General features: G+C 47.9%; 1 protein-coding gene across 1 annotated transcript in view; it reads left to right on the top strand.

Annotated features, from left to right (window-relative positions):
• The first annotated feature begins 378 nt into the window (after positions 1–378).
• COLQ (collagen like tail subunit of asymmetric acetylcholinesterase) overlaps positions 379–27,212 on the top strand; it is a 56,845-nt gene continuing 30,011 nt past the window's right edge. Inside the window, exons 1-2 of the mRNA XM_036092528.2 lie at positions 379–572; positions 26,501–26,613. Coding sequence (XP_035948421.1) covers positions 467–572; positions 26,501–26,613 — 219 coding nt within the window. The 5' untranslated portion in view covers positions 379–466. The remainder of the gene's footprint in view (positions 573–26,500; positions 26,614–27,212) is intronic.

Below are 27,212 nucleotides of genomic sequence, written 5' to 3'. Positions count from 1 at the left end.
TTTGAATCAGGAGAGCCGATTCTGTGATGCCGTAGGACACCTCAGTTCCAAGCAGGTAGATGCTGGTGGATAATGAGGAAATCTGTCTGCCCTTTGAGGACTGCTTCTAGTGAACATTTGAGACTTGGCTGCCTTTTCATCAGCTCTTCAGTAGCCACTTACCTCAGTGTCCAAAAGAGAAAATTCTGACATGTTAATTTTAATGTGGGCATTTGATCCAGTGCTTGAGATAAATATAACCCTGTGGAGTACAGAGAAGGTTTAATGGGAAATGGTTGGCATTCTTTCTTGGTAAAGGCATGGGGAAAGGAGAGAGAGACGGGAGAGAGGGAGAGGGGGAGAGGGAGGGGGGGAGAGAGAGAGAGAGAGAGGCGCAAACAGCAGTGAGGAAGACAAAGACAGAGATAAGCAAGGCTTCACGGCAGCCTTGCCTTGAGAACTTGACACTTGCCAGACCCCAGCCAGCATGGTTGTCCTGAATCCAGTGACTTTGGGAATTTATCTTCAGCTTTCCTTCCGCTTTATCGTGTCTCAGCCTGCTTTCATCAACAGCGTCCTCCCCATTTCAGCAGGTAAATGATGACCACAACTTTCCTCTCTTCCATCTGTCGGGGGCAGGGGGAGGAAGGAAGATTGTTTTGCAATGTGCCCTGATATTTTCCCCATTCTGCTGTCGGAGGAGGGAGGCTGGAGGGAGACAGCCACCCCAGCAGCTTCCTGTCACCCGAGCTGTCTCTGAAGCTCCCTCTGTCCTTGTTCCAAATAGCCCCCACCCAGCTGCTCAAAGCCAGAGACCCTTTTAAAAATGACTTCTGCCTCTCCCACTTCTCCCCATTTGCTGCATGATTTCATTTTGACTGGGAATTGTAGCGAGCTTAAGAAAGGCACAGAGGAGTACAAGTGAGAGAGAAAGGAGTCCCAGACGTTTCTATGAATACATCCCTGACCCCTTCCAAAGGGGGCTTGATGCAAGGGGGATGTTGTGGAGCAAACACCCCTCTGCTGAGCTCGGGCAGTGTGCACCGCCAGGACCATCCCACTAGACGAAACGGGAGTCCAGTGATGCTCCCATGGGCCAGGGCCCTTTGGAGGGATCTAGCAAGAACCACTGATCCTCCAGCCCAGTCTGCTTTCCTGTTGTGCTTTCTTCCTATCGTGAGACTTCTATCTAAATAAGGCAGCTGGAGGTCCTGGGAGATGGGAGCTTCCTGGGGAGAGGTGTAGGCTTCCAGAGTGATAGCCTGGCCTGGGGTGGGCTGTCTGTCGGGCGTAGGGCTGGGTGATTTGGGGGCAGGGGGCTTTTTATGCCAGCCTGCGAGACTTCTCTGAGGGCACCAGGCACCAGGTTGCCCTTGTCTCGTCTGACCCAGAGCAGGGGAAGTATTGTGTTACTGGCAGGGCCTATTTAAACCTTTCTGAGGAAACTCAAATGTTTCTGGAGGGCTTGAGGGAGGCAGGCAGACCCCAGGCTTGCTGCCTGTCCCCACATAGCCCCCCTCCATTCACCTCTGCCACCCCTGGCTTCCCCCCTCTCCCCCAGCAAAAGCAGTTTCAGTCATGCCCTCCAACTTGAGGCTCATACATACTTTCATGGAGGCAGAAATTTCACTCTCATGGCCTTTGCTGAAAACGCAGGTTCTCAGAGAGGACATACTTCTGAATCCTGTCCCCAACCTCTCTCTGTTCCTAAGCGCAGTACAGCAGCATGCTGTGCTCCCAGCACTGCCAGTGTCTGAGGGCTCTGAGGAAGTGACTCGGAGAAGGGCTGATCACAAAGGTGTGAGGAGCTGAAGGAGAGGGCGTGGGGTGGGGCGATTTGGGGAGAATATTGGGGAGTGAGGAGTAGGCAGGAAAGGTGAATGGTTGTGTCACCAGGGCTGTGTGACAGTATGCCCCCACAAATTCCACATGAGAGCACCACACTTCTTCTGGGAGCTAGTGGGTCGTTATTCTTCTACTTGATGGGGAAGCTTGGTAGTTAATTTGGTCTAAATCAGTGGGCTCTTAACCTCATTTGGGCTACAGAGTCCTTTGAGAATCTGCTGAAGGCTCAGGACTTAAGGAAACTCTGTCTTCTAGTTCTAGCTCTGCCTCTGGTGGGCTCTGACTTCTGGGAGACCGTCAGTGTTAGACTATAAGCACTATGTGGGCAGGGACTGTCTTATACATTATCACTGTTTCCCCAGGGTTAGAATAATGCCTGGCACGCAGTAGGTGCTCGGTAAATGTTTGATGAATGAATGAGTGAATGAAAGAATAATAACTTTTCTCATCTGTAGATTGGGGCTTGCCTTCATTTTGTATCACATAATTTAGATAGAGCCAAATGGCTACTAAGTTCTGAAAGCTAGAGAGAAAAGAACCTCTGATTTTTTTCCCCCAAACTCCTTGCCCTAGAGAGACCCCCGGTACAGCTTAGACATCTCTTAGGTCGGACTTTGTATAGATTGTAGCAGTCAGGGTAACAGCAGGAAAAGAAGCACTTCAGATGAAAAGACCTGAATGAAGGGACCACTTTAGAGGTGTGAGTGGGGTTAAGGGAACCGACGAGGAAAGTTGAGGAATTAGCAGCCTTGGGAAGTCTTTACCACTCTTGTGCTTGAAAAGGCAAGAGGAAGAAATGGGGAAATTGATGCCAAGAAGATTTGGAACCTTAGAGGAGGGGCCAGTGAGCTGGAGCTATGACCACAGAGGGACTCAAAGAAGGGAGAAAGTAGAGAAGAAATACCCCAACCTCTCTCCTTCAGTCCAACCCCCTCTTGGCAGTGCCTTCCATTGGCCAAAGCCAGAGGGTAGGGGAGCCTCTGGATGCAGTCCAGGGGGGTCAGCTTCTGGGGTACACAGTGAGGGGGAGGGGTGGGAATGTGGAATCACTAGCCCACACAGCCACTGGCCTTTCCTGAGGAACTTCTAAATCCAGATCTTCTGCTTGTGAATGTGGTCCTCCTTAGGCATTTGGTAAAACAATGGGGTAGACTTAGGGGGAATCACTAAGGAGGTAACAGCTCAGTAGAGCAAAAAATACCTGCTTTCCTCTGTAGAGTCTCTTAGCTTTGTTCCTTCATTTAGTTGCCATGGCTTCTTCATAGCACGGTTCAGAAATAAACTTATGCCCTGAAATGGCAACTGTTCTGTGACACAGGACAACTTTAATCCTTTGAAAATATTTTCCAATAATTTGAGGTGAAATATTCTATGTTCAGAAGCTTATAAATTTTTACTCTCAAAGAAGACAAGCCCAGTGCTCGTAGAAATCAGGGCAACCCGCCATACCCTAGTGAGTGCCTACTGTGTGCCTGGCCCTATGCTAAGGGCTACAGAGGACACAGAGATGAGTCGGATCCTGCCTCTGCCCTGGGGAATCTGTGGTCATCCGCTGCTGAAACACAGGCAGCATGTGCTAATTGGCCCAGGGAGGGCATGATGGAGGAAGAGCTCTTACAGGCTTGTAGAGCAGTACTTTCCCTCATAGCTGAGCCAGTCCTTCACTCTCTTCAGGAAGGACTGGATTCTAGCAACTCCAGACACACAGCACCAGCTATCTAGGTCAGAGGTTCATTACCTGGCAACCTCCACTCCCGGGTCCCACAGGAGAACCACAGACGGGAGCAAAAAGCCTCAAAGAGGCCAAGAGTGATGATAGAAATCCCAGCACTAAAGCACATGCATTTGATATACAGGAAACCAGCTCAGGCCCTTACTCCAAATCTACTAACTGTTACTTTAGACAGCATTCTAGCAGACTTGCAGAGCAGGTTTCTAGAAGGGTGGTAAATTAGGTGCGGCACATTAGGCTGGGAAGGGTGAGTTCCTGCTTACAATGGACACCATGACCACAACAACAACAACAAAAAACAGCTGACAAAACTGATTATAAGAAAAATGGCAAATAAGCAGAGAATAGTTCTGAGATCAAAAAGAATAGTAGACTGGAATCATTTTGGAATTATTTCTAGAGCCCCTGTTCTGTAGGTAACACCATTGACTTATAGCACATTAATTGTTTTTCACTATATGAGCATGAATGACCCAGTGAAGACTGAATTGTGTGCACCTAATTTTGCTTAAGAAGGCAGATAAGTGTCAGCTATATTTTAGAATGATTTCTACTGAACATGGCCCTAATATTTAAAATCTCTGGAGCTGTAACTTTGGTATTGTTTTAACTATCGCTGAGTAATGAACCATCCTAACACTCAGTGGCTTAAACAACAATCATTTATCATTGAAGTTCATGTGTTTGTGGGCCAACTATGGTCAGCTGATCTAGCCTGGGTTTGGCAGGCCCTGGCTGGGCTCACTATGGGTCTGTGGATTGACTCAGCTCCAAGATCCATTCACAGATGTAGCTCAGTGGTTGTACAATTTCTAGAATGTGGTGGCACGGACCCAAGGACAATATTTATAGAAGGGCAGACCTTCCACACACTTTGACTTATATAATTCTCACAGCACCTTTGGGATGCATGTGGCATGACTCCCACTTTTCAGCTGAGGAAATGAGGGCTCAGAGAGGTTAAGTGACTTACTCAAGATCACAGAGCTAACATAAAATGGGGAGATCTGGAGACTGGAATCCTACCCTCTGACTTTAAGTCCAGGGCTTTTACCAAGGTAGACCAATGTCCATGGACAAATAGTGATATTAATTTTTCAGGTCCTGCAGACTACCTTCCTGTCCTTCAGAAACTCTCCTCTAAATTCTTTATTCCCTGTTCCCTCCTACCTTCTCCTCAGCATTTCAACGCCCAAAGCTCTTAGCAAAAGATTGAAGATTACCTTATACTAAAGTGTGTAGGACCAGCCAGGGTACTACTTTATCTCTCTTTTGAAGGTATTTGCATTTTAATGGGCACTTAAACTAAAGGATGCTCTAATAAAATGAGCTTCAACCAAGGTATTGTGGGGGAGGAGACCTCCTGGAACCAGGGGAATACCACTACCCAGACATTCTCTTCAGACACTCTGAGCCAACCTACCCTAGGCCCACCACAGAGACATGTGCCTTCCCTTTTCTAATACAGGGTTTCCCAGCTAGGCAGGAGCTCCCCAGGTGATGTTTGGGTCTAAGCCTCACAGACCAGATGATGAGAAGACCCAAATGTAGTCCGATAGAATGAGATCATGTGGAAAGATGTGAATACTGTCTGGGCACCAGAATCTTCTGTTGGCTGCTGAGATATGAGCCAGAGCAGGGTTTTGTGGCCAAAAAGACCTGATGTCCAGCTCTGCACTCCCCTGCCTGGAAGCCAGCCAGGTCACCACTTGGGAACCATTCATGTTCTGGACAGTAGATTATGGGCCATTTATTTGTGTCTGATCCTGATCAGCCACTGTTTAATGTTCCATAATGCACTTCTAGCCATCTCCTCTGATTTAGCTTTTCCTATTTCCTCTGCATAATCCAATCAGAGAGGGCTCTTAAATTAGAGGGCTCTCCATGGGGGCCGGCCTCCTGCGTGGCCTCCTACCAAGCCTCTGAATAAAGCCGTGGGTTCAGCTGCAGCTCAGATAGAGAGAGCTGGGTGTGAGATGGGAGGCTGTCCCTTCTGATATCCAGGGCCGGACCTCTGCGTCACCATCCGCCACACTCACTCCTGCTTCCCCCAGATTTACAACCACACAAAAACAGCATAGCTCCAGAATGAATAGAAAGCCCTCGGGCTTCAGTGAGTCACCAAATAAGCTGGCGTCCCATCTTCTTGAAATGTAGTTCACATTGTAAGCACCTACTCATATTACTCTTTAATTAGTACGAATTAGCCCCCAGCCTCTTGTTTTGCAAACCATTTTCACAGCTACGTTTGTATTTGCTCTTCACAGTAGTCCATACTGGGGGTGGGGAGTCCTGGGTTTGAATCCTGATCGAGTTGGTCATGAGCTAGGTGATTGCAGGGAAGTCACTTCACTGCAGTAAGCTTCAAATTCCTCACCTGTCAAATGGGTGTCAAAGTCTGTCTCACAGAATGGCTAGAAGTATTCATTCAACAAACACTTAGTAAGTGCCAACTGCGTATCTGGAACTGGGATGCAGCTGTGAGCAAACAAGCAGATGGACCCCTGTGGAGTCCTGTGATCACCCTGAGAAGAACTTGGCCAGGCCAGCCAGCTGGGCCCCAGGGGGGAATAAAAGACATCTGCCACACAGATGGAGCTCACAGAGCAGCCCAAGGACCAAAGCCAGGCTCCATGTTTGGCTATGTTCACACTTCATGTGGTAGATGTTTGTAGTGCTTTAAAAAAAGGAATTTTTTTCATTGCCTTAGTTGCTAACATTTAAAATAGAGTGATTTAACATTAAAAAAAAAAAAATGCTTCTGATGTCTCTTAAAAAACAACAACAGGGGCGCCTGGGTGGCTCAGTTGTTAAGCATCTGCCTTCGGCTCAGGTCATGATCCCAGAGTCCTGGGATCGAGCCCCGCTCGGGCTCCCTGCTCAGCGGGAAGCCTGCTTCTCCCTCTCCCACTCCCCCTGCTTGTGTTCCCTCTCTCGCTGTGTCTCTCTCTGTCAAATAAATAAATAAAATCTTTAAAAAAAAAACAACAACAACAGACTCTTGATAAGTGGGACAACCTGGCAGTCCTGACCCACAAGCCATATTCTGATATGACAAGGACTGTTTGGAATGCAGTGCTGGCTGACTGCTCAGTCCCAGCTCCTCAGATCCCCACTGTGCCCTCTTGTCTTACGCCTGGTCTACCTTCCTTAACACGTGTACCTATCTAGCCCTATCTGGGCATGTGACTTTTTGGAGTCTGGGGCCAGAACCCCTGCTGGCCTGGACTCTGCCTCCTCCTCCTTTAGAAGCCTTGGGTTATTTTTCCAGAATTCCCAAGCTCTGCAGAGTTCAGTTTGAACATCAATGTTTTAGATCAGCGATTCTCAAACTATAGCGCTTGTTCTCAGCCCTGGCTAGACCTTAGAATCACTTGGGATGTTCTACAGAAGCCCAGTGACCAGGCTGAACAAACCAATTAAATCATTCTCTGGGGCATGTGCTCCGGCATTGACGGTGTTTAAAGCTCTCCAGGTGGTCTAATGGCTAGCTGTGGTTAACCACCAAACTGTAGCCAGCGTCAGCATCACCTGCAGGGCTCGCTGAAACCCGGACCACTGGACCCCACCTCTGGAATTTCTGAGTCTGTAGCTCTGGGGTCGGGCCCAGGCGTTTGCTTTTCTACTAAGATCCCAGGTGCTGCTGATGCTACGTACGGGTCCAGGGACCACACTTTGAGAATCACTGCCCACGTTTGCCCCGGAGCCACTGTGTTAGTTTCCTGTGGCCACTGGAACGAACTGAACCGCCCCAAAGACAGTGCCTTAAACATTTATTCTCTTACGGTTCTGGAGGTCAGAACTCAAGGTGTTGGCAAGGCTGTGCTTCCTTCATAGGCTTTCCGGCAAAACATCTTGTCTTTTCTAGTTTTAAGCTATATTTGTTGCAGTCTTTGGTTCCTGGCCCCTTTCTCCATCTTCAAAACCAGTAGCATAGCATCTTAACTTCAGTGGTCATATTGCCTTCTTCTGTGTCAAGTCTTCTTCTGCCCCTCTCTCTCTCTCTCTTTCTTTTTTTTTTAAAGATTTTATTTATTTATTTAGAGAGAGAGAGAGAGAGAGCGCATGAGCAGAGGGAGGGCCAGAGGGAGAGGGAGAGAGAGAATCTTAAGCAGGCTCCACACACAGCACAGAGCTGGACTCGGGGCTCGATCTCACGACCCTGAGATCATGACCTGAGCCGAAATTAAGAGTCAGATGCTTACCCAACTGAGCCACCCAGGCATCCCCTTCTGCCTCTCTCTTAAAAGGCCACTTGTGATCACATCTAAGGCCCACCGAGTTGATCTCCCTATCGTAAACTTCTTAATCTCATCCCATCTGCAGAGTTCCTTTTGCCATATAAAGTAACATTTACAGGCTCTAGGGATTGGTCTGGACCTCTTTGGGGGGCTGTTATTCAGTTTCCATAGTTAACTTTCCACTGGGGAAAGTGTCCCATGACTATTCTTTCTGTGGCATCAGAATCAAAGGCACAGGCATGTGTACTGTCTTCATTTGGGTTCCTTCCTAGAGCAGACCCTGAGACGAGGATTTGGGTGTCAGTAGTTTATTTAGGCGGTGATCCCACTAGGGCATGGGGAAATGAGATAGGGAAGGGCAGGCAGTCAGCATAGAGGGAGCTCATGAGCAGATTGCTGCTGTGGGCGTCTGGGGTTCAGTTCTCCTGGGGGGAACAGGAGAGACAGGGAGACAGAGGACTGGGATATTTACCCACCAACTCCTAGGGACATGCTTGCCCCAAGCAACTTTCACAGCTGGTGAAGCCCTCTGGCATAGTCACAGGTGTTTGTGGTAGGAGCTAGAAGCCCATAGGGCCTGACAGTTGCTGGGGCATCTGGGCAGGGAAGCAGCTGCGTCCACCATTGATCCTTTAAGAGAGCTATACTCATATGGCTATCTTGCATTGAGCACTTTCTCTTTGCTAGGCTCTTTACATATATGACTTCTAATCTTCACAACAATTTCACAAGCCAGTAGTACCCCCATTTTACGAAAGAGGAAAGTAACATTCAGGAAGGTGCAATCACTTGGCTGAGGTCACACAGTGCCAGGGTCAAAATTCCAAATCAAAACTTACTGACCCCCAAACCATTGTAGAGGCAGAATATTCTGGTGGTTAGGGGTAGGGCCTCTGGTGTCATGCTGCCAGGGTTCAAACCTTGTGTTTTCTTTAGCTTTGTGATGTTGGGCAAACAAATTGCCCTTTCTGTGCCTCAGATTCCCCCTCTGTAAAATGTGGCTAAAAGCAGGATTTAACTCACAGAGGAGTTGTGAAGATGAAGTGGGCTAATTATGAATGTAAGGTACTTAAAATAGGGCCTGGTGTATAATGTGTCATTATTTCTGTCATTATTTCCAGAACCTCACAGTGTCTGTACACATGCCAAGAGGTCATGGTTTCCCCTAGGATGCATTTGTGTTAAAGGCAAAAATTTAAATACAACCCACACAATAACTTATTGCTTAAAATATCCAGTGAGTTAAGACAAAAAGAGGGGCTCAGCTATTTTCCATTTTGCATTTGTGAACTAGTCCCTAAAGCAGGAACATGTTGACCAGGGAAGAAGACTATTCTCGTGGTGACCGGCTTTCCCAGATGGCTTTAAAAATACACCTGGCCCTATTCCATCTCCCAGCCCAGGAGCATTTAGCTCCATTCAAGCCCACACTTATGTCTCCACAGCAACCAACATAAGCACAAGCGTGAGGCGTGTGTTGGCAGCTGGCAACAGCTGAAGGAGAGGCCTCATGGCCGCTGAGGGCTTTGCACCATAATCCAGCTGGGGGCTGAAAAAAGAGAGGAAAGCAAAGAAGGAAACATGAATGTGAGTTGGACAGTCTACTTCCCTCCCAGGCCTGCCCACTCCTTTCCCCACTCATCCTGCCCTGCTCCTCACCTGGCCTTCTTGGTATCTTTCTGAGAAGTCTGGGGAAAGCCCCGGGAGCTTTCCTGCTACAGCTCTAGTTCTCTCTGGGGACACATGCTCCAGGAGGGAAATTCCAGTGGTCTCAGGCCTAGCATGGGGCTTCTCAGGGACCCAGGAGGTGGGGGATGGGGTGACGATGGCCATCCTACCCATAGAGACCTAGATGGGTCTGGGGCTTTCTTACTTTACTGTGCCTGGGGGCTTGTTCAAATGTTTCAACTTGTCCCCTATGGGAAGTTCCTGTGGGGTGGATCATTATTGAAAGTTAGAACTGGGCTGCCCTTTTGTGCCCCAACAGAACTGGTTCGGTTTCTGAGGTCATCCATACTGGGGTGGACCTCATGGAGTAGACCCGAAAAGGCTTCCAAATTCTCTGTGGTCATTCAGAAACCAAATTCCGAACCGTTGAGATTAGTGTTCAGGATTTGGGAGTCTCCAAGCAAGAACAACAGCCCTTTCCCCCTCCTGGTCCATCATTCTTAGAGCTGCGTCAGCAAGGTCATTGTAGGGAAAATTAATAGTGGAAAAGAAGAGTGTCCTCTGTGTCCAGGGAGCATGAGGGCCCCAAGGGAGTGGTGTCATTTTGGGTGGCACTCTCCTTCACTCTCCATGTCTGCCCATAGAAAGGGAGGAGTGGAAGGCTGAGCTGGCTGTCTGGACAGTTTGGGTCCTAGAAATTCCCCAAATTCCCCAAAGTATGTGAAGGTAAATGAGGCTTTTAAATTTTCTTCAATTACCTGAGTCAACTGCTCTGGCCTCTACTTTCTCTGCTGGGGAGCCCTGAAGGAGTGTGCCTGCCTAGCAGGCTTAGAGCTGGCCGCCATGGTGATTGCTGCTAAGGTTCTCTTGTTTGGGTCCAACCCGAAGGAGGTACGGGCACGTTTAGTCAGTGGCTCTGGTAACTTGCCTGTTTACTGATGTTCTTAGAGAGAACTTGCAGCACAGTAATAAGGGCCTGAGGTAGAATTCAAGAAACGGGTTATTTCTCTGGACCTGCCACTAACTCCTAGGACACATGTGTAGTGTTGGACAAGCTATAGGCTCTCTGTGAGACTCCGTTTCCTCCTCTAAAATGAAGAGATCGACCAGATTTTAAAGCTGTAGACTTTCTCTGACTTTGTGGCTAATGAGTTGCTTGCTAATTTATGGAATGAACACCTACACAACAAAAGGGTTTTGGCACGTGTCTCTCTCTTGTGAGCCCCGGCACCTGAGAAGCCATGGTGTGCGCGTAAAGGGCATGGGGTTCATATTCAGATAGCTCTGGCCTTGAGTGACATCTTCATGACCCACTAGCTGAATGATCTTGGCCAAGTGGTCTTGGTTTAATATCTCAACTCCTCAGTTTCCACTTCTGTAAAACGGGGATTATAGGAGTACTTACCTTATTAGATGGCAGTGAGGATTAAATGAGCTAATAGGTACAGCGCTTTGCACCTGGAACATGGTTAAGCTCACTTACTGGTGGCAACCATTATTCCAAATGGTGGTAAGAGGGTTGGAACCCAGGCTACTTGCCCCCTCCTGGGAGGCCTCATTTCTACTATAATCCCATCTGTTTTTATTGAGGCTGGAGAGAATTGCTCATAGTGCTGAAGAGTCCGTTTCAGAACTCCCAGTTCCCATCTAAAGCCAGAGGCTGAGCAGGGGACATCTCAGTGCATGGCATGGCTTTGGAATTGGAAGTCTGGGCTCAGAGCCCTGCTCCAGGGAAACTTGAATGTCAGAGCCAGTTTTTCTCACCTGGAAACAGGGATGCAATGGAAGGTAATTTGAGGGGCTATTGGAGAATCAAAGGAGAAAGCATGGGAGGGCCCAGCTCTAAGCTGGTAGAGTATGCACTCAGGCCTTGTTTTGCCTCAAGGGGTGACACTAGACCTGCTAGACGTGGGGAGCACAGGCTCATACCTGAGGACAGTGTCTTAGCATATTGACTTCTCAGCAGAAAGGCCTGCCGATGGGCTGAGTCAACCACAATCCGCCCTCCCTCCCCAGACAGAGGTGAGCTTTCTGGGAACCCCTGCAGGGCACTGCAGTCCTGAGAGTGTCCACCCTCTGGAAATTGTGCAATCCTGTGCGGAACCTAGCTGGTAAGACAAGCCACTTCCTGTATCCAATTTATCCCTGTCAGGAAAAGGGGCCCTCCATCTATGTCGCGTCTGCCTTATGTGGAATGAGTCTTGCCCCCTTCAAAATGGACAGAGGATGCCAAGTCATCAGGCCTGTTAGTGTGGGCCTTCCCAGGCAGTAAAAGGAAGATTATTAAGTGTGAAATTTTCAAATAGAGGGCCAGAAAATGGTGGCTGATTTGACAAGATGCTCAATTTTCTGTATTTTGTTTTTAAGATTTTATTTATTTATTTGACACTGAGCGAGCGAGAGAGAGAGAGAGAGAACATGAGCAGAGGGAGAGGGAGAAGCAGGTTCCCTGTGGAGCTGGGAGCCCGATGTGTGCTCAATCCCAGGACCCCGAGATCATGACCTGAGCTGAAGGCAGACACTTAACGACTGAGGCACCCAGGCGCCCCAAGATGCTCAATTTTCTGACCATATACCATCTACCTCCACTTTGCATTTTGTTCAATTTTATTTTTCTAAATGGGGCGATAAAATCCACTTGAATTGATTCAGATTCTCTGTATTATTATTAGTCGTAGGAGTGTGTTTAAACCTGTCTCAGTCTCTAAATTAATTATGACAGTTACTTGAGATATATAATTTTTGATATACTTCCCATAAACAGAAGGACCAATATTTACGGCACCTCTTACTATGTACTGGACTATTATATTGAAGAAGATTCATAAGACGAACTCTAGGAGCCCATAGTCTATTTGTAACATTAAAATAACACAAATGAAATAATGAGTGAGTAGTGAAGTAGATCATCTGGTGGTGTCTCAGGCTGCACAAGTAGTTGGAATTTGTGTGAGAGCAGAGCAACTAAGACAAGGAGACAACTGATCCTGGTTCAAGTCATGAATCTGTCACTTACCTGGGCACTTCTGTGAGCCTCAGTTTACTTATCTGTCAAAGGGAGAAAACAATAATACTGAAGGTCGTTGTGGGCTAGTTCTTAGCACATAGTCAGTGTTCTGTGCAGGTTACTTAGTATGTTGATCATTAATTTTTCAGGCTATGTAAAGGTAGTTTAAAGAATGTTTTTGCTTTCTGCTTCAGGGAAAATGTCTTCCAAATGAAGGAATATTATGCAGCCATAGAAAGGAATGTAGGGTTGCCTGGGTGGCTCAGTCGGTTAAGTGTCTGCTTTCAGCTCAGGTCATGATCTCAGGGTCCTGGGATCCAGCCCCATGTCAGGCTCCCTGCTCAGTGGGGAATCTGCTTCTCCCTCTCCCCCTGCCCCTCAGCTTGTGCTCTTTCTCTCTCACTCTCTCTATCTCAAATAAATAAATAAAATCTTAAAAAAAAAAGAAAGGAATATAGATGCATTCTTTGTAGTTATAGAGAATAATCTCTTAGAAATACTACGAAGAAACCAAGAAGGAGTAGCATATGTATAATTATATATTTAAGTAACCCTTTGAGGATGAAGGGGAATATATTATATCTACCTATCTGCTTGTCTATGCATAAAATATTCCTGAAAGAATACACAGAAAACTAAATGATAATAAATAATTGAAATGGGGGACGCCCAGGTGGCTCAGTTGGTTAAGCGTCTGCCTTCGGCTCAGGTCATGATCCTGGGGTCCTGGGATCAAGTCCTGCATCGGGCTTCCTGCTCAGCGGGGAGCCTACTTCTCCCTCTGCCTGTCGCTCCCCCGTTTGTCCTCTCTCTCTCTCTGACAAATAAATAAAATCTTAAAAATAATAATTGAAACTGGTACAGAAGCAGGAGAGTTTTCATGTATGTTTACTTGGACTTTTGGAATTTTGAATCACATGAATGTATTACCTATTCTAAACAATTAAACAAAATTCCACTTATGCACACAAAACAGAACCTCTTATCTGGAGCACACAGGATGGGATTTTTCTGTCTTGAAAAGTCTTTTAGACCCAAAGCAGCAATAGGAATTGAGATCCCAGAATGGTAGAGACACATGGTTACAGTGCTGTGGAAAGCCTAAAGCTCATCTTCCCAACTTGTTTATTTGAGAAGCTCTATTGCTCAGTTGAGTCCAAAGTGGTCAGCTAAGATTCCCCCACTTTCTGGAATCCGGGGATTTGAGTGATTCAGCAAGACCAATAAGTAGAAATGCTTGTGCTGGGGGCAGCTAGGGAACTCCCAGGGACTCTCTTTCCTCCTCCTCACTTGCTGTGGACCCTCAGACAACAAATACTGAAGGCAGTGGGGGCAGGGATGGGGGGTGCTCTAGGAAAAGGGCTAAGTGAGCCACGTGGTTTTGAATCACAAGTGTCAGTAGAGCTAGAATGTCACCATGGAAAAATGAAGGTGTGGAAACATAGTGGCTAGAAACACAGGGTCTTTCCACTCGGACCCCATTGTCAGTGGGTGTTGGAAATAATCCACCCGTTGGGCCAATGTAGCTGGGGGGTTTTGTCTCTGACCTATGGCCAGATCTCCCAAATAACTCTACAAACTTGGCCTTCCCTGTCAAGCTGTAGCAGAAGATTTAATAGTGCTCGCTGCTTCATGCTGTACACTGTAATCAAATTCAGAGCCAAGGCGCAGCCAGTCTTGGGGAGGTTTCTTGATGTTCCCTTGGCTCCTAATAACATTGTCTCCTCCTTCCACTCTGCTTACCATATGCCATTTTGTCAAATTAGAACTTGAACTCAAAAAACCAGATGCCTTCCTTTAGATAAGGTCGAAAAATTCCCTTGTGGGAGGAAAAGGGGCTGGGTTGTCTCTTGAATCTATGCACAATCAAAGGAGTCACCTTTGATATATGTCTTACTATAAAATAATGCCAAATATGAGAAGATTTTCTTTCATCCACCTAACTAGGGCAGACCTTCCTCCTCAAGGTGTCCCCATTGGCAGGGGAGGGGGCAGAAGAGAACATGTCCTTCATGGGGATTCAGTTTCCTGCTCAAGGTCTCCTAATGAGTGGCTGCAGGCTTCTCCAGGCAATGCTGGTGCCTTAGCTTTGGCCCAGTCCTAACCCTTGGGGAGGTATCTTCTGGTTCTCCATTTCCTACTTAAATTTTTGTATTTTATTCTTTTTTATAATGAAAAATTTCAAACATTGAAATGAATGGAAAAAATCGTCCAGGAAACACCAATATGTCCACATTTTGTGCTGGATTGTGTACCTGCCCCCCTCCCCCCAGATTCATATGTCGAAGCCCTAACCCCCAGGACCTCAGAATGTGACTGTATTTGGAGCTTGGGCCTTTAAATGAGGTAATTAAGGTTAAATGAAGCCATAAGGGTGGGCCCTAATCCAATCTGACTGGTGTCCTTATAAGAAGAGGAGATTTGGACACACAGAGACACCAGGGATGCTCAAACAGAGCACAGGCCATGTGAGGACACAGCTACAAGGAGGTGGCCATCTGCAAGCCAAGGAGAGAGGCTTCCAAAGGAACCAAACCTCCCAACATCTTAATCTTGGACTTACAGCTTCCAGAACTAAGAAAAATAAATTTCTGTTGGCTAAGCCACCCTGGTACTTTGTTATGGCAGCCTTAGCAAACAAATACACCCACCAAATAGATTCTGCAATTGTTATCATTAACAATTGTACATGCTATACGTACTCTATCACGTATCCCTTTGTCCCTGCATCTTCTTCTTCTTCTTCATTTTTTTTTTTTTTTTGGATGGATTTCAAAATGAGTTGCAGATTCATTGCTCACTTTGAAGAGTAAACTATTCAACAGAAAAGCTTGATGTTTGACTAAAGCCCAGGAGCACACATGATTGAACCTTCTGTGGCCATGATGGGAAGCAACTAGGATTGTCTATTCATGTGAGTCTACACACCAGGAAACTGTAAGTAATGGTAAAGTTTGATTAGAAAGGCATGGAACGGGGTGTTGGTAAACTTCTCCAACCCCAGCTGGCCGAGACGACACCTGCCATTTTTCCTGAGCTTCCCTGATCATTCTGTCTGTCTGGTAGTGGGGGAGAGAGGTCTCCACTTTGTGCAAGTAACCAAATCTCCGGAAGTCTCCAATGTCAGACATCTGGATTCAGGCCTGGCCTCCCACCTGCTGGCTGTGTAGGACCGTAGGTGCATCCCTAAATCTCTGAGCTTTGCCTAAAAATAAGAATGTTAATACTACTATTTTGTACGGTTGCTGTGGGAATCAAAGAAGGATATTGAATGCTCACAGAATAGTTCCCATTGTTGGCGCCTCACTGCCAGGTTGGGGTAATGTTTATCTGCTCTAATAAACAAGCACCAACATTGTAGTGACTTCATCTAATCAAAATTTATTTTATGCTCACCTAACAGTCCAGTGTGCCTGGTTGGGAGCAGCTCACCTCCATGCTGGCATTCAGGGATGCTGGCCCCTTCCCTGTGTGCCTCCACCATCCGCTAAGGTTTAAGTCCTCTGCACCCAGGCAGAACCATTGGCAAGCACGGTCACGGTCCCATGCCTCCAGCTAGTCACACTGCAAGGGGCTGGGAAGTGCAGCCACTTCTCAGGGACAGCTCTGGCCTCTGGAAGGAGGAGCCCACATTTGGGGGAGTGCTAGCCTTCTCTGCACAGCCCCAACTCTGAGGAGGTCCTAGACATAAAGTCAGTGGCTGGGAGTTAGGAGTGGAGTGAGCCTGCTAGCCAGGGTAGGGCCAGGTCAGAGGGAAACCGCCCTGCTCTACCATGAGGGCAGTGAGAACAGCAGGTGGGGCAGGAGACGTCCGCATGGAGAGCCATCCCTCAAGGACTGAGGAAGTTGGCCAACAGGAAGGCACCTTCTCCCAGGGCTGTGTGCAAGATCCCTTTTGAACTCTGACTCCAGTTCTGTACTGTCTGTGAGACCTGGACCAAGTGACGGCTTCTCCAAGAGTCCTCTTCTCCTCTATAAAATGAGGATAGTGGTGCTTCGAGGATTAAATGCAGTGATGCATGCAAGTGCAGTGTGGTCCTTGTTTCACGAGGAGGATTTTGCTAAACCAGGGTCTGCAAGTATGTCGCACAGGTGTCATGCCTTCCTCTCATCTCAGGGAGGCCAACACCAGTAAGTCATGACCCTCTTTCCTCAGAGTCCTTCTAAACACAGTGTTCCAGGAAATCTGTACCAATCAGTTCCCATTAGCAGATAGGATGAAAACTCTTTGACCTCCAGAGGATAGACCTTGGGCTTACTCCTTTCTGTATCCATGTGGCATTGAAAGGACTTGGCACATAGGAAGTATTCAGTAAATAGAGAAGAATGTTTTATAGAGCTCTCTTGGAGGTGTTTACTTGTTGAAATGGTAAGGAAGACTCTGTTCAAGACTGTTGCCCCAGGTGGCAAGCTGGTCTCAAGAGGGGAAAGAGATTGGGCTCAATTCTGAATGCAGTAAGAAAGTGGAGCTTTATAGCCAAGGAGCTGGTTGAGAGGAGGATGTCGGTGGATGGAAAATTCCTAAGAGGAAACATCAGGGGTAGGGGGATTCTTGCTAAACCCAGTTAACAGAATTCTTGCTGAAGGCAGGCCAGGGTGCTAAGATATAAAGGGTAGGGAGAATGAGGAACTTGGTCAGATATCAAGGGTAGGGATTCACTCTAAATGGGCTTCGCTGGATTCTTGCTAAAACTGAACTCTGCAAGGACAGACACAGAAACCCAAGTTCAAGGCCTTGTTGAGAACCTGAACAAAGTTTGGTCAAGGAAAGAGTCTCTTTCAGTGGAAGGTAGAACCCATATTGCCCAGTCTACTTCTCTGCCCACCCAGGTTTGGGGATGGGCCAGCAGACTTGAGGTACCATGAGGCTGGTGCAATCCTAGGCTGTGCCTTTAAATATGCAGGTGTTTTTGCCTCAGACAGGGGACTCTGGGTCCTTGGGGAGGATGCTGAGTTATCCAGACTTCAAGATCTCTCTGTGCAGCAGGGGTGGGAGACACAGGGGTGGGGGAAGATGCACAGAGGACTCTGCTCTGGCCCAGGATGGTGGAGAACAGGCCTGCATGTGGCAGCAGGGGGACAAGAACTTCTGGAACGGCGCCCAGGGAGGCGGCATTCCAGAAGTGGACTTCTGGCCTGTTTGATAAATACCAGAGCTGCAATTAAGACAAAATACTGTGAATATGACACCTGCTGACAGCTGCAGGAAGGCCCCGGAAACCTTTGTTATGAATTAGATTTTGTAGGCCATTCTGCTGTGGTGAGCTGGTGCCTGGGCCAAGGAACCGGAGGGAACTCAGCAGGCCAGCTGCCTTGAAGGCACAGGATGGCTCACTGGTGGAGAAGGGGAAAGTGAGTTGTCCAAGGTCACACAGCAAGTTACTGGCCACACTAGGGCTGGGGACCAGGATTCCAAATCCCAGGCTGGCATGCTTGGCTGCAGGACAGTTAACAGTAGTCGAGCGTACATCTAGGCATTTGACTCAAGGAGATTTAGCTCTTAGTGCTCGGAGAGACAGAGACAGAGGATGTGACAGAGTCAGAGACATAAAGGCAGCAAATGAGACAGAGTCAGAGACATAGAGACAGAGAGAATGAGACTGAAAAGAGAATTGCAAAAGGAGAGCAACATGGAAGAGACAGAAAGAGACATTCATGGGCCTGAGTCATTAGGTCCAAAATAGAGATTCGAACACCAGCAGAGTGGGACAGGACCTCAGGGACCATCTAGACCAGTTGCCTTTGTTTTTACAATAATCAAAGTGCAGCTGAGTGGTTTACATGTGTAAACCTTTTTAGGAACAGTTTGATGTTGAACAGTAAAAAGGAAATGGCTTGCTAAAAAGTGCTTGCTAAAAAGTGGCAAAACTTCCATCTCCAAAGGTTTTTGAATAGGATTTGAAAAATGAAGCACTGCGGGAATATGACCCAGCACAGGGGAATTTGGGAAAATGATGCCGCTGGTATTTCCACAACAGTCTGGAATTTAGGACTGAGCACTCCATGCCCTCCGTGCTTTCTTTGATGTCTTAGGCTCTGTGTTTCTGAGAACAGAGGGAAATGCTCCAGAGAAGGAACAGAGCCTGAACCCTTTCCTCCCTTACTCCTTTCATCTTGGTACCAGCAAATCTTCTCTGCTTTCAAAGTTCAGCTCACCTCTTCCAGGAAGCTTTCCCTGATTTGTCTTCCCTGATTTCTCACTTATATCCCTCCCCCAGCTGGTACCCATCACTTCCTGCTATAAATCCCTCCAGACATCCCCAGTGCCCTGTTAGCCACTTCTCTTTTTGCTTTTTAGTGCAAACTAGTTCTCTCTGACAATGTCAATTAAAGAGCCCCTATTCTATTCCAGGAACTCTGAAATCCTTAGCTCTAATCCTCACAACAAACTAGCAAGGTGGGTTTTGCTTTACCCATTTCACAGATAAGAAAATTGATGGGCTCCTGGGTGGCTCATTCCATTAGGCGTCTGCCTTTGGCTCAAGTCATGATCCTGGGGTCCTGGGATTGAGCCCCACGTCGGGCTCCCTGCTCAGTGGGGAGCCTGCTTCTCCCTCTGCCTCTGCCCCTTCCCCCCTACTTGTGCTCTCTCTCTCTCTCTTACTCTCTCTCTCAAACAAATAAATAAAATCTTTAAAAAAAGAAAATTGAGACTCAGAGAGAGAGAGAATAACTTGCTTAAGGCTATACAGTAGTAAGTGGCAGCCTGGGTAACTCCAGCCTGGGTTTGCCTGACTCCAGGGCCTATATTCATTCCACGACACTGAATGACACATGCCAAGGTCAGGCACTGTGTCTAGTCATTGGGTCTTGCATTCATTGGCATTCAATGTGTGTTTCTGAATGAATGAAACAGTAAATGAATGAATGCATACAAGGAATCTCCTTTCTTCTGAAGGCTCCTAGCTCAGGGGTCAGCCAACTACAGCCTGTGGGCCCAATCCAGCCTGCTTCCTATTTTTGTAAATAAAGATTTAGTAGACACAACTATGTTCCTTTATTGTCTTTGGTTGCTTTCACGTAACAGTAGAGTTATGTTGTAACAGAGACCACGCAGCCCACAGAGCCTAAAATATTTACTATCTGGCCCTTTCCGGAAAAAGTCTTCTGACTCTCGCAGTAGCTTATGATTTTTACTAGAAGTTTGTGTGTGTGTGCGCATGCTTGTGCATTGGGTTTGCCTATCAAGTTATCAGACAGATTCCACATGTATCTGGTATATGCCATTTTGTTATCTTGCAGGCTTCATCTAAAAAGGTTTGCTCCACAAGCCGTTTGGAAATATATATATTTTAAAAAGATATATATATGTACATATATATATATCTTTTTGAAATTTGTATAATTTTAAAAATTAAGTTTAGGTTGCTGGCGGCACCTTGGCACAGACATGGTTCGAGCCAAGACCCTGGTGACAGAGGTCTTCCCTGAAGTAGAGGAGGGCAGATTCCCCCAGAACAATCACAGTGGGGTGGACTTTGAGGCTTGCCAGAACAGTATTGACAGGGGCAGTTTCTGAGCTAAATGAAAAGCAGCCTTTTAGATAGATTACACTGCCATTTCCTCTTGGCTGGTGGGGCTGATCAGGATTCCGGGATCCCAGCCTCACCTCCTTCCCTGGGACAGGGGCACTCTTCCTCCCCCAAGCTGCCCCCCAGTGCAGCCTCTTGTGAGGCCAAAGCCCTGCCTACCTGTTCCTGCTCCTGGGAGCTGAGGACTGGCCTCTGGACCCCTGGCATCTGGGCCAGAAGCAATACCAGAGCAGAGATTGGCTGACTCCCACCCCAAATGCCCAGCTGGGAGTGCTCGGAGGCGTGACAAATCTCAGCCTGTCGCCCGCGTGTGTTCCCTGGCCAGTCCCTCCTTGGGCCTTGCCCACAATGACCGGTCTATCACTCAGCCTCACTCACCTGCTCACCATTTCAGGACTGCTCTGTTCCTCAGCTTGCTGCTCGGGTGAGTGTGTGTGTGTGCGTGTGTGTGTGTTGTATGCCTGCATATGTGATGTGTGCATGGTTTTTGGAAAAAAGGCTTGAGAAGCAGACTTGTTCTGGGTGCTTTCAACCTTCTTTAAGTCTTAAACTTCACGACCAGTGTTGGAATTGCACATAAAGGGGTTTGGCGGTGGAGTTGGTGGGGACCTTGATATACACACTCGTGTGTGTGTACTTGTGTGTGCCCCTCCTGTGACCTTAACTTTGAGGTCGCAGGCTGGCAGCTGCTGCCCCTTTGGCTTTGAAGTAACATCACGTACTGTGGTCTGGGGCCAGCCATGGTATTGGGTGGCCGAGATGCTGTCCATTATTCTCCAGGCCGATGGCTTGGGTCATGTGGTTATTGCCCCAGAGACAGTAGCCACCAAACTGCCAAATCATATTCTCTGCAGGTTGTGCCCTCACCTGCTCCCCATGCCCACATAGGGCCCAGCTGCCAGGTGGCAAATTCCTACCGTGATCTTTCAGAGACGTTCACATACCTTCAACTTTTAGGATCAGAATTTGCTTTACAAGGTGTGTGGGGTACGTGAGTGGGGGTTGGAGGAAAGGCATAGGGTGTAGCCTTCTCTGGAATCAGTGTATCAGGGAAAACTTAAGCAAACTGAAGCCAGCTCTCATGAGAACTTTGCTGCAGCTGAGATATCCAGCTCATGGTCAGGACACTCCGTGCTGCATGAAGCACGTGCCCTTCACCCCTTCTCTCCTCTCATCCTTCTTGTGCAAGTTCCAACAGGCAGGGAAGGGCCCCAAAGCGGGAGGAGGCAGACGTAAGAAGTTGGGTACTCCCCCAGCTTTGTGAGCAGTGGCAGAATAGTTAGCATATGGCTGCACCTAGAATCTTCCCACCCTGCAAAGGCAGGAGGTTTAGGGGACTTCTTTCCTTTGGTGGCTTCTGATGATACATTTGCTTGATTGGGCAGGGGGTGGGGTGGGGGTTACTGCTTGCTGCAAAAACAGGAGGCAGAAACAGAAAGGCTGTCTCTCCATACCCTACGGATGGGCTGGTCTCATGAGTGGGAGATGCAGGTGGACACAGTGGTGATCCTGGTGTCGTATGTGTGAAAACAGAATTTGGAGATGGTTTGGGCCAAGCTCCTTGTGGTGTAGGTAAGGAATCCGAGTCTCAGCAATGAGTCGTGCCGGGTCACATGGTCACTTGCACCCAGACTACTACTCTTTTTTTTTTATTATGTTATGTTAGTCACCACACATTACATCATTAGTTTTTGATGTAGTGTTCCATTATGCATAGTTTGTGTATAACACCCAGTGCTCCATGCAGAACGTGCCCTCTTTAATACCTATCACCAGGCTAACCCATCCCTCCACCCCCTCCCCTCTAGAACCCTCAGTTTGTTTCTCAGAGTCCATAATCTCTCATGGTTTGTCTCCCCCTCCGATTCGCCCCCTTCATTCTTCCCCTCCTGCTATCTTTTTTTTTTTTTTTTTAAACATATAATGTATTATTTGTTTCAGAGGTACAGGTCTGTGATTCATCAGTCTTACACAGACTACTACTCTTTGATCCAAGTCCCTATATTTCCAGGAGTAAGTCCGAGTGAATCACACTTTCCAAGGATGTGCCCCAGAGTCAAGTGGGTATTGAGTGCAAAGGGCAAAGCCAGTATCTAAGCGGCAAACAAAACAGAAACAAAACCAAAAATCCAACATTTGCCACAAGCCTGCATTAGACCCAACATTATTTCTACCCATGAATTGGAGCTGCAGCGGCCATGTACAGTATGACTTCAGTGTCTTTAAGTCAGGGCAAGTGGTCCTGAAATTCCGTGGGAATTGGCATTTCCAAGGCAGCTGCCTGGGCCTGAGCCGCACGGCGCACCCGGGTTTCTGCAGGCCCCATGTTCCTACCCACGTGGTTGTTTCCATTACCACAGAGCCTGCTGGGGCTTTTCCAAGCTGGACCCTGGGCTCAGACACGAGTCCATGGAGGCAGCCTAGTCCTGAATGAGACCCACAGGCCACTTGGATGACACTAAAATAGACATGTGAAGTCCTGGCTTAGTTGACAGGGAGGGAGGGCCGGGAAGCTGTTCCCAAACACATCCACCTGGTGGAAATATCCTGAGCTGGAATGAGCCGTAAATAAACTAGACTGTGCTAAAAACAAACATCTCCAGGGAGTTGGGGGGCGGGCAGAAATAGATGCTCTTCACCTGCTGAAAGTGAAGTCAAGGTCAAGGGGGAAAGGGCGAGGAGGGATGGGGAGAGGTGAACAATGCAGATGCCTCAGCAGGGAAAGCAACTGATAATTTATGTTCACCAAAGAGTTCTCCAGTTTCCAAGAAGAAATAAGAGAATTGCTTTAAATGATTCAGGGTCTTTCATCCATGGAAGCCCACAGAGAATGTGGGGGTGAAGGGAGGGCATATATGGTCTGGAAAAATCAATGGTGAGGAGTGCATATTAGCCACATGAATGTGCCAGCCTCCGGTACTCCTGGCGGGCGAAGACTTTGCGGAAAACCGCAACCTCAGCCCTTAGCCGTCTGCTGAGGCCGAAGAGCAGGAAAGGAGAAAATGCCTCTGGGGCGGGCGGGGGGTGGGGCGTTGAGAGGGTTCTGGAGGGCTGGTGTGTGGCTGCCACCTTCGCCCCGCACCCAGGGCAGGGGGACACCATGGAAGCTGCCCTTCTGAGCTTACTCAACACTCTAGGAAAGACACTTGAATGAATTTGAAGAGGAATATGATTGGCACTGATGTCAAGTTTTATAACAACAAAGCTGTCGTATTTTACCCCCTGAGAGAGAGAAAGCAGCCCATGACAGGTGGAACAGATCTGCCACTCACAGCTAGGCCCCGGTGTTCTGTTGGATGAAAATCATTTCGTAGGACAGCATCAGACAAAGGCCAGTCTGCGACTGTTACAGCCCATGACAGAAACAGGGCCACTGTGTCACCGTACCTGACACAGACAAAACAAGACCTCCATCCAACTGCAAACATGGCCAACCATCCCTCTGTCCTTGCTAATATGAGTGACGGCTTCTGCTTTATCACCCACAGCTTCTGTCTCCCTCTGCTCTTCTCTTCTTCTAGATAAGAATTAAGGTAGTCATAGACTAACTTCCCGACCACATCCAGTCCAGAACGGAGCCAGACTTTGCTTCCTCAAGAGTCTCCCCCAGCATCACCTAGTGAATGCCCCAATCCTAGAACAAATCCTTTCTAACACCCTCTTACGAGATGCTGCACAGTCCCCTGGGGGTGCGTCCTCCCTCATGATGAGCCAATAGGGCCAGTTTTGTGCAACAATACGTGTGCTCCTGATGGCGTTTGGTTGGAAGCCCTTGATACTATATATCTCAGGTAGTTGCTATGGGAGCCACTTGCCGCCTTCTGTGCTCCTGACCTGTATTTCCACCTGCATGTGGAAGAGTGTGGAGATCAAGAGGAAGAACCCTGGCAGTTGTATGACCTTGGGCAAGTTGCTTTACCTCTCAGCCTCAGTTAACTGATCTGTAAAGTGGGGGTGATGATAACAATAGTATTAACTCTCAGGGTTGCTGTGAGGATTAGGTGAATTTATATGTGTGAAGCACTTCAGTGGTGCCTAAGGATGTGGTAAGTGTTGGGGGTTTTTTTTAGTTATTATTATGAATTCGGCAAGCATTTGTGGAATATCTAGCGTATGTCAGGTACTGTGCTAGAACCTGGGGATTGAAAACTGGCTCCCATCCTCCCAGAAAGCACTGTAGTGAGGGAGATACAAGGAAACTGTTTTATCCCACAGGTAAGAACTAACATGGGGGTAAACGCAGAAAAAAAACATGGCAGGACTTTCAACCTTGGCCTGGGAAGTCAAGGAGAGCTTCCTGGTGGAGGCAGCACCTGACAGTTCTTGATGAATGAGTAAGAGTCTCCAGGATTAGGCTAGGTGGGGGTGGAGGGGACGAGTGGGATAAGAGCAGAAGGGCTGTGGCAGCCATTCAAGCTCCAAAGGACTTGCTGACTGCAGGTCTGAAGCACCAGTCAGGCATCTTTCTGTACCTCCCCACCACCCCCACGGCCTGGCCCAGTGCCTGGCAAAGCATGTGCTCGAATGAACAAACGTCTAACACCAAATTTGACAGCTTTCCCCACAAACCAGTGCCTCCTCTGACTTTTCCATCTCCTACTCTGATCACTGTGGTCCCAGGTCCCTGCAACCTCAAAACCACCCTTGACTCTTCCTCCTCTTGCACTCCTATGACCCACTGCTCCATTGCTTTCTCCTCAGTGATGTTTGCATCGGTCCCTTTCTTTTTGTCCTCACGGCTTCCGTGGCCCTGGCAGGCCACCCCCACATCTGGCTGCTGCAAGATTGTATTGATTTTTTAAATTGTGTATGTATGTTGTATGATTTATGAATTTCATTTCAGGATCATAAAAGGGTCTTCACAAAATATTTCTTACAAGAGGAGGCACTGGGTCAGAGAGGGCCGAGGACCACTGGCATAGGCTCGTGGAGTGCTCCTCCATCGGGGAGTGAGCGTGTGGGTGTGCACGGGGCCACCATTCCTGAGGAGCACCTACCAGCTGCCTGAGGTCCGCAGCCAGGTCCTGGAGCCCAGGGTGCGAACAGTATGCAAGCACGGGCCCCTGAGAGATAAGACTGAAACTGCTGGGTTCATGGCCGAGAGGCATGCGGTAAAGTGACCTGCCCATATTCTGTGAGGCCAGAGGTTTGACGAAGGGGTAGAGGTGAGGGTATCATCATTATGAGACCCAAACTGGAAACTGTAAGGTTACAGCTTGTGGCAATTACAGTTATTACTGCTGTGAATATTCTAGTACATGTGTTTTGGTGAACATAGACCCACTTGTCTGTTGGTAAGTACCTAGGAGTGAAATTGCTGGGCTGTAGGGGATGCCCGTACTAGGCTTCAGGAGACAATACCAAGCAGTTTTCCAAGGAGGTTGAATCAACTTACACTGCCCCTGGCCAGTGTATGAGTTCTGTTTGTTCCACGTTCTTGCCAACATTTGTTATTTTCTGTCCTTTTCAGTTTAGCCATTCTGGTGGGGTATGTAGTGGTTATCAACCCAGTGTTCAGCAGCTATGGAATGGATAAGTAGATTGTGGTCTAGTCACGCAATGGAACTCTATTCCACATTAACAACCACAAGCAACGCCCAAATGACCCAGAAACGCTTTGTTGAGCAAAAGAAGCCAAACACAAGAGTTCATATTGTCTGATTCCCTATATATAAAGTTCCAGAATAGATACAGTGATTCTCTGGGGTTAGAAGTCAGGATGGTGAAGAGGGAGGAGCGCAGAGATTGGACAGGAGCTTATGGGGCTTGTGGATGCTGGAGAGTTGTGTGTTTTGATCCAGGGGCTGGCTTCAAGGGTGTGTTCACTTTGCAGAAATCTATTGGGCCGTAGACTCATGATTTGCATCCTTCTGTAAGGTATACTTCAACATTGAGCGTAAACTAACATTGCACTAGGGCAAGGTCCCATGTCCAATGAAGCTATCAGGGTCCAGGGCCCTCCTTTCATCTCACACCCCTGTATTGAGTCATTAGACTGTAAACTCTTTAGTGAGCCTGGGTGACACCAACTGTGTGTGTACAGTTTAGAGTCAAATAGATGTCTTAAATCAGGGCTCTGGGTCTCTTATAATCAACGCCACCTCAGGCCCTGGCTGCCCCCTCCCTGGACAATTCCCTCTGAGCACACTTTCTAAATAATTACCAAACGCTTCCTTCTCCTCCGCTATTAGAAGTGCATTATAAGTCTGAACTTTGCATTCCTTGTCACATCTACAAAATGACAAGTCAGTCCCTGAAGAGGGAGAAATGGAACTTATTATGGTCGCAGTGTCCATACCATCTGCTTGTTTATTAACCATCTTCATTCAGCAAAGGCTGGGGGAGGACTCCATCAAGTAGCAAACAGAAGGTGCACTCATATCTAGTGGGTTAGAAATCAGATTCAGAAATCTGGGGTGTCCACATGAGTTTCCCTGGGGTTCAGTGGGCATGACAGAGGCCCCGGCACTAATGAGCAGCAATTTTCTCTGCACAGCCCTTCCCGGCCTGGATCAGAAGAAGCGTGGCGGCCACAGAGGATGCTGCCTCCTGACGCCCCCTCCACCCCCACTGTTCCCACCACCATTCTTCAGAGGGGGCCGAGGTCTGGTGAGTACCTTAGGGCTTGTGAAAAGAACAGAAATGCAGGCTCCCCAGTGCCCGCCACACAGCCCCTCATGTCCCCCCACTTGAGGTGAGCGACCTCCAGATCCTTCTTGATGGATCCAACCCATTACTTTCACACAGCAGGTTGAACCCTAGAATGGGCATTTTGCAGTTTCTGGTGTGTGGCTGTTCTCCCACTGTCTTAAATAAGTTATGGAGGGAGATTCTTCTCAGCAGGAAATTGAATTTGACAGAGCATCCCGTCTTCCTGAGAACAATGAGGTGAATTTAGAGCTTTTGAGGCTCCCTTCAGCTGCTCAGATATGGAATTTCCCCTTTCTTCCCAAGTATTTATGAAATTCCCTTCCACAGCCCATATTGAATGTAGGCTGTTTCTGTGAGGGGACGCAGGACATGGTCCCTCGATAGCCATACTGAGGTGTGAGAGGGAACAGAATTTGGGAAGAAGGAAAGAGCAGGATTTGGGAAGCTGAGCTAGAAGACAGTGGGCCAGGATATTCTAGGGACTTGGGATTCTCAAATTTTTTCAGAAATTCTAAGACCTGTACTGTCCAATGCAGTAGCCACTAGCCATCTGTGAC

The sequence above is a fragment of the Halichoerus grypus genome, chromosome 1 (assembly GCF_964656455.1).
Source record: "Halichoerus grypus chromosome 1, mHalGry1.hap1.1, whole genome shotgun sequence".
NCBI classification, from domain to species: domain Eukaryota; kingdom Metazoa; phylum Chordata; class Mammalia; order Carnivora; family Phocidae; genus Halichoerus; species Halichoerus grypus.
Note: the sequence above shows the minus strand (reverse complement) of the source record. Positions and strands in the feature narration are given on the sequence as shown.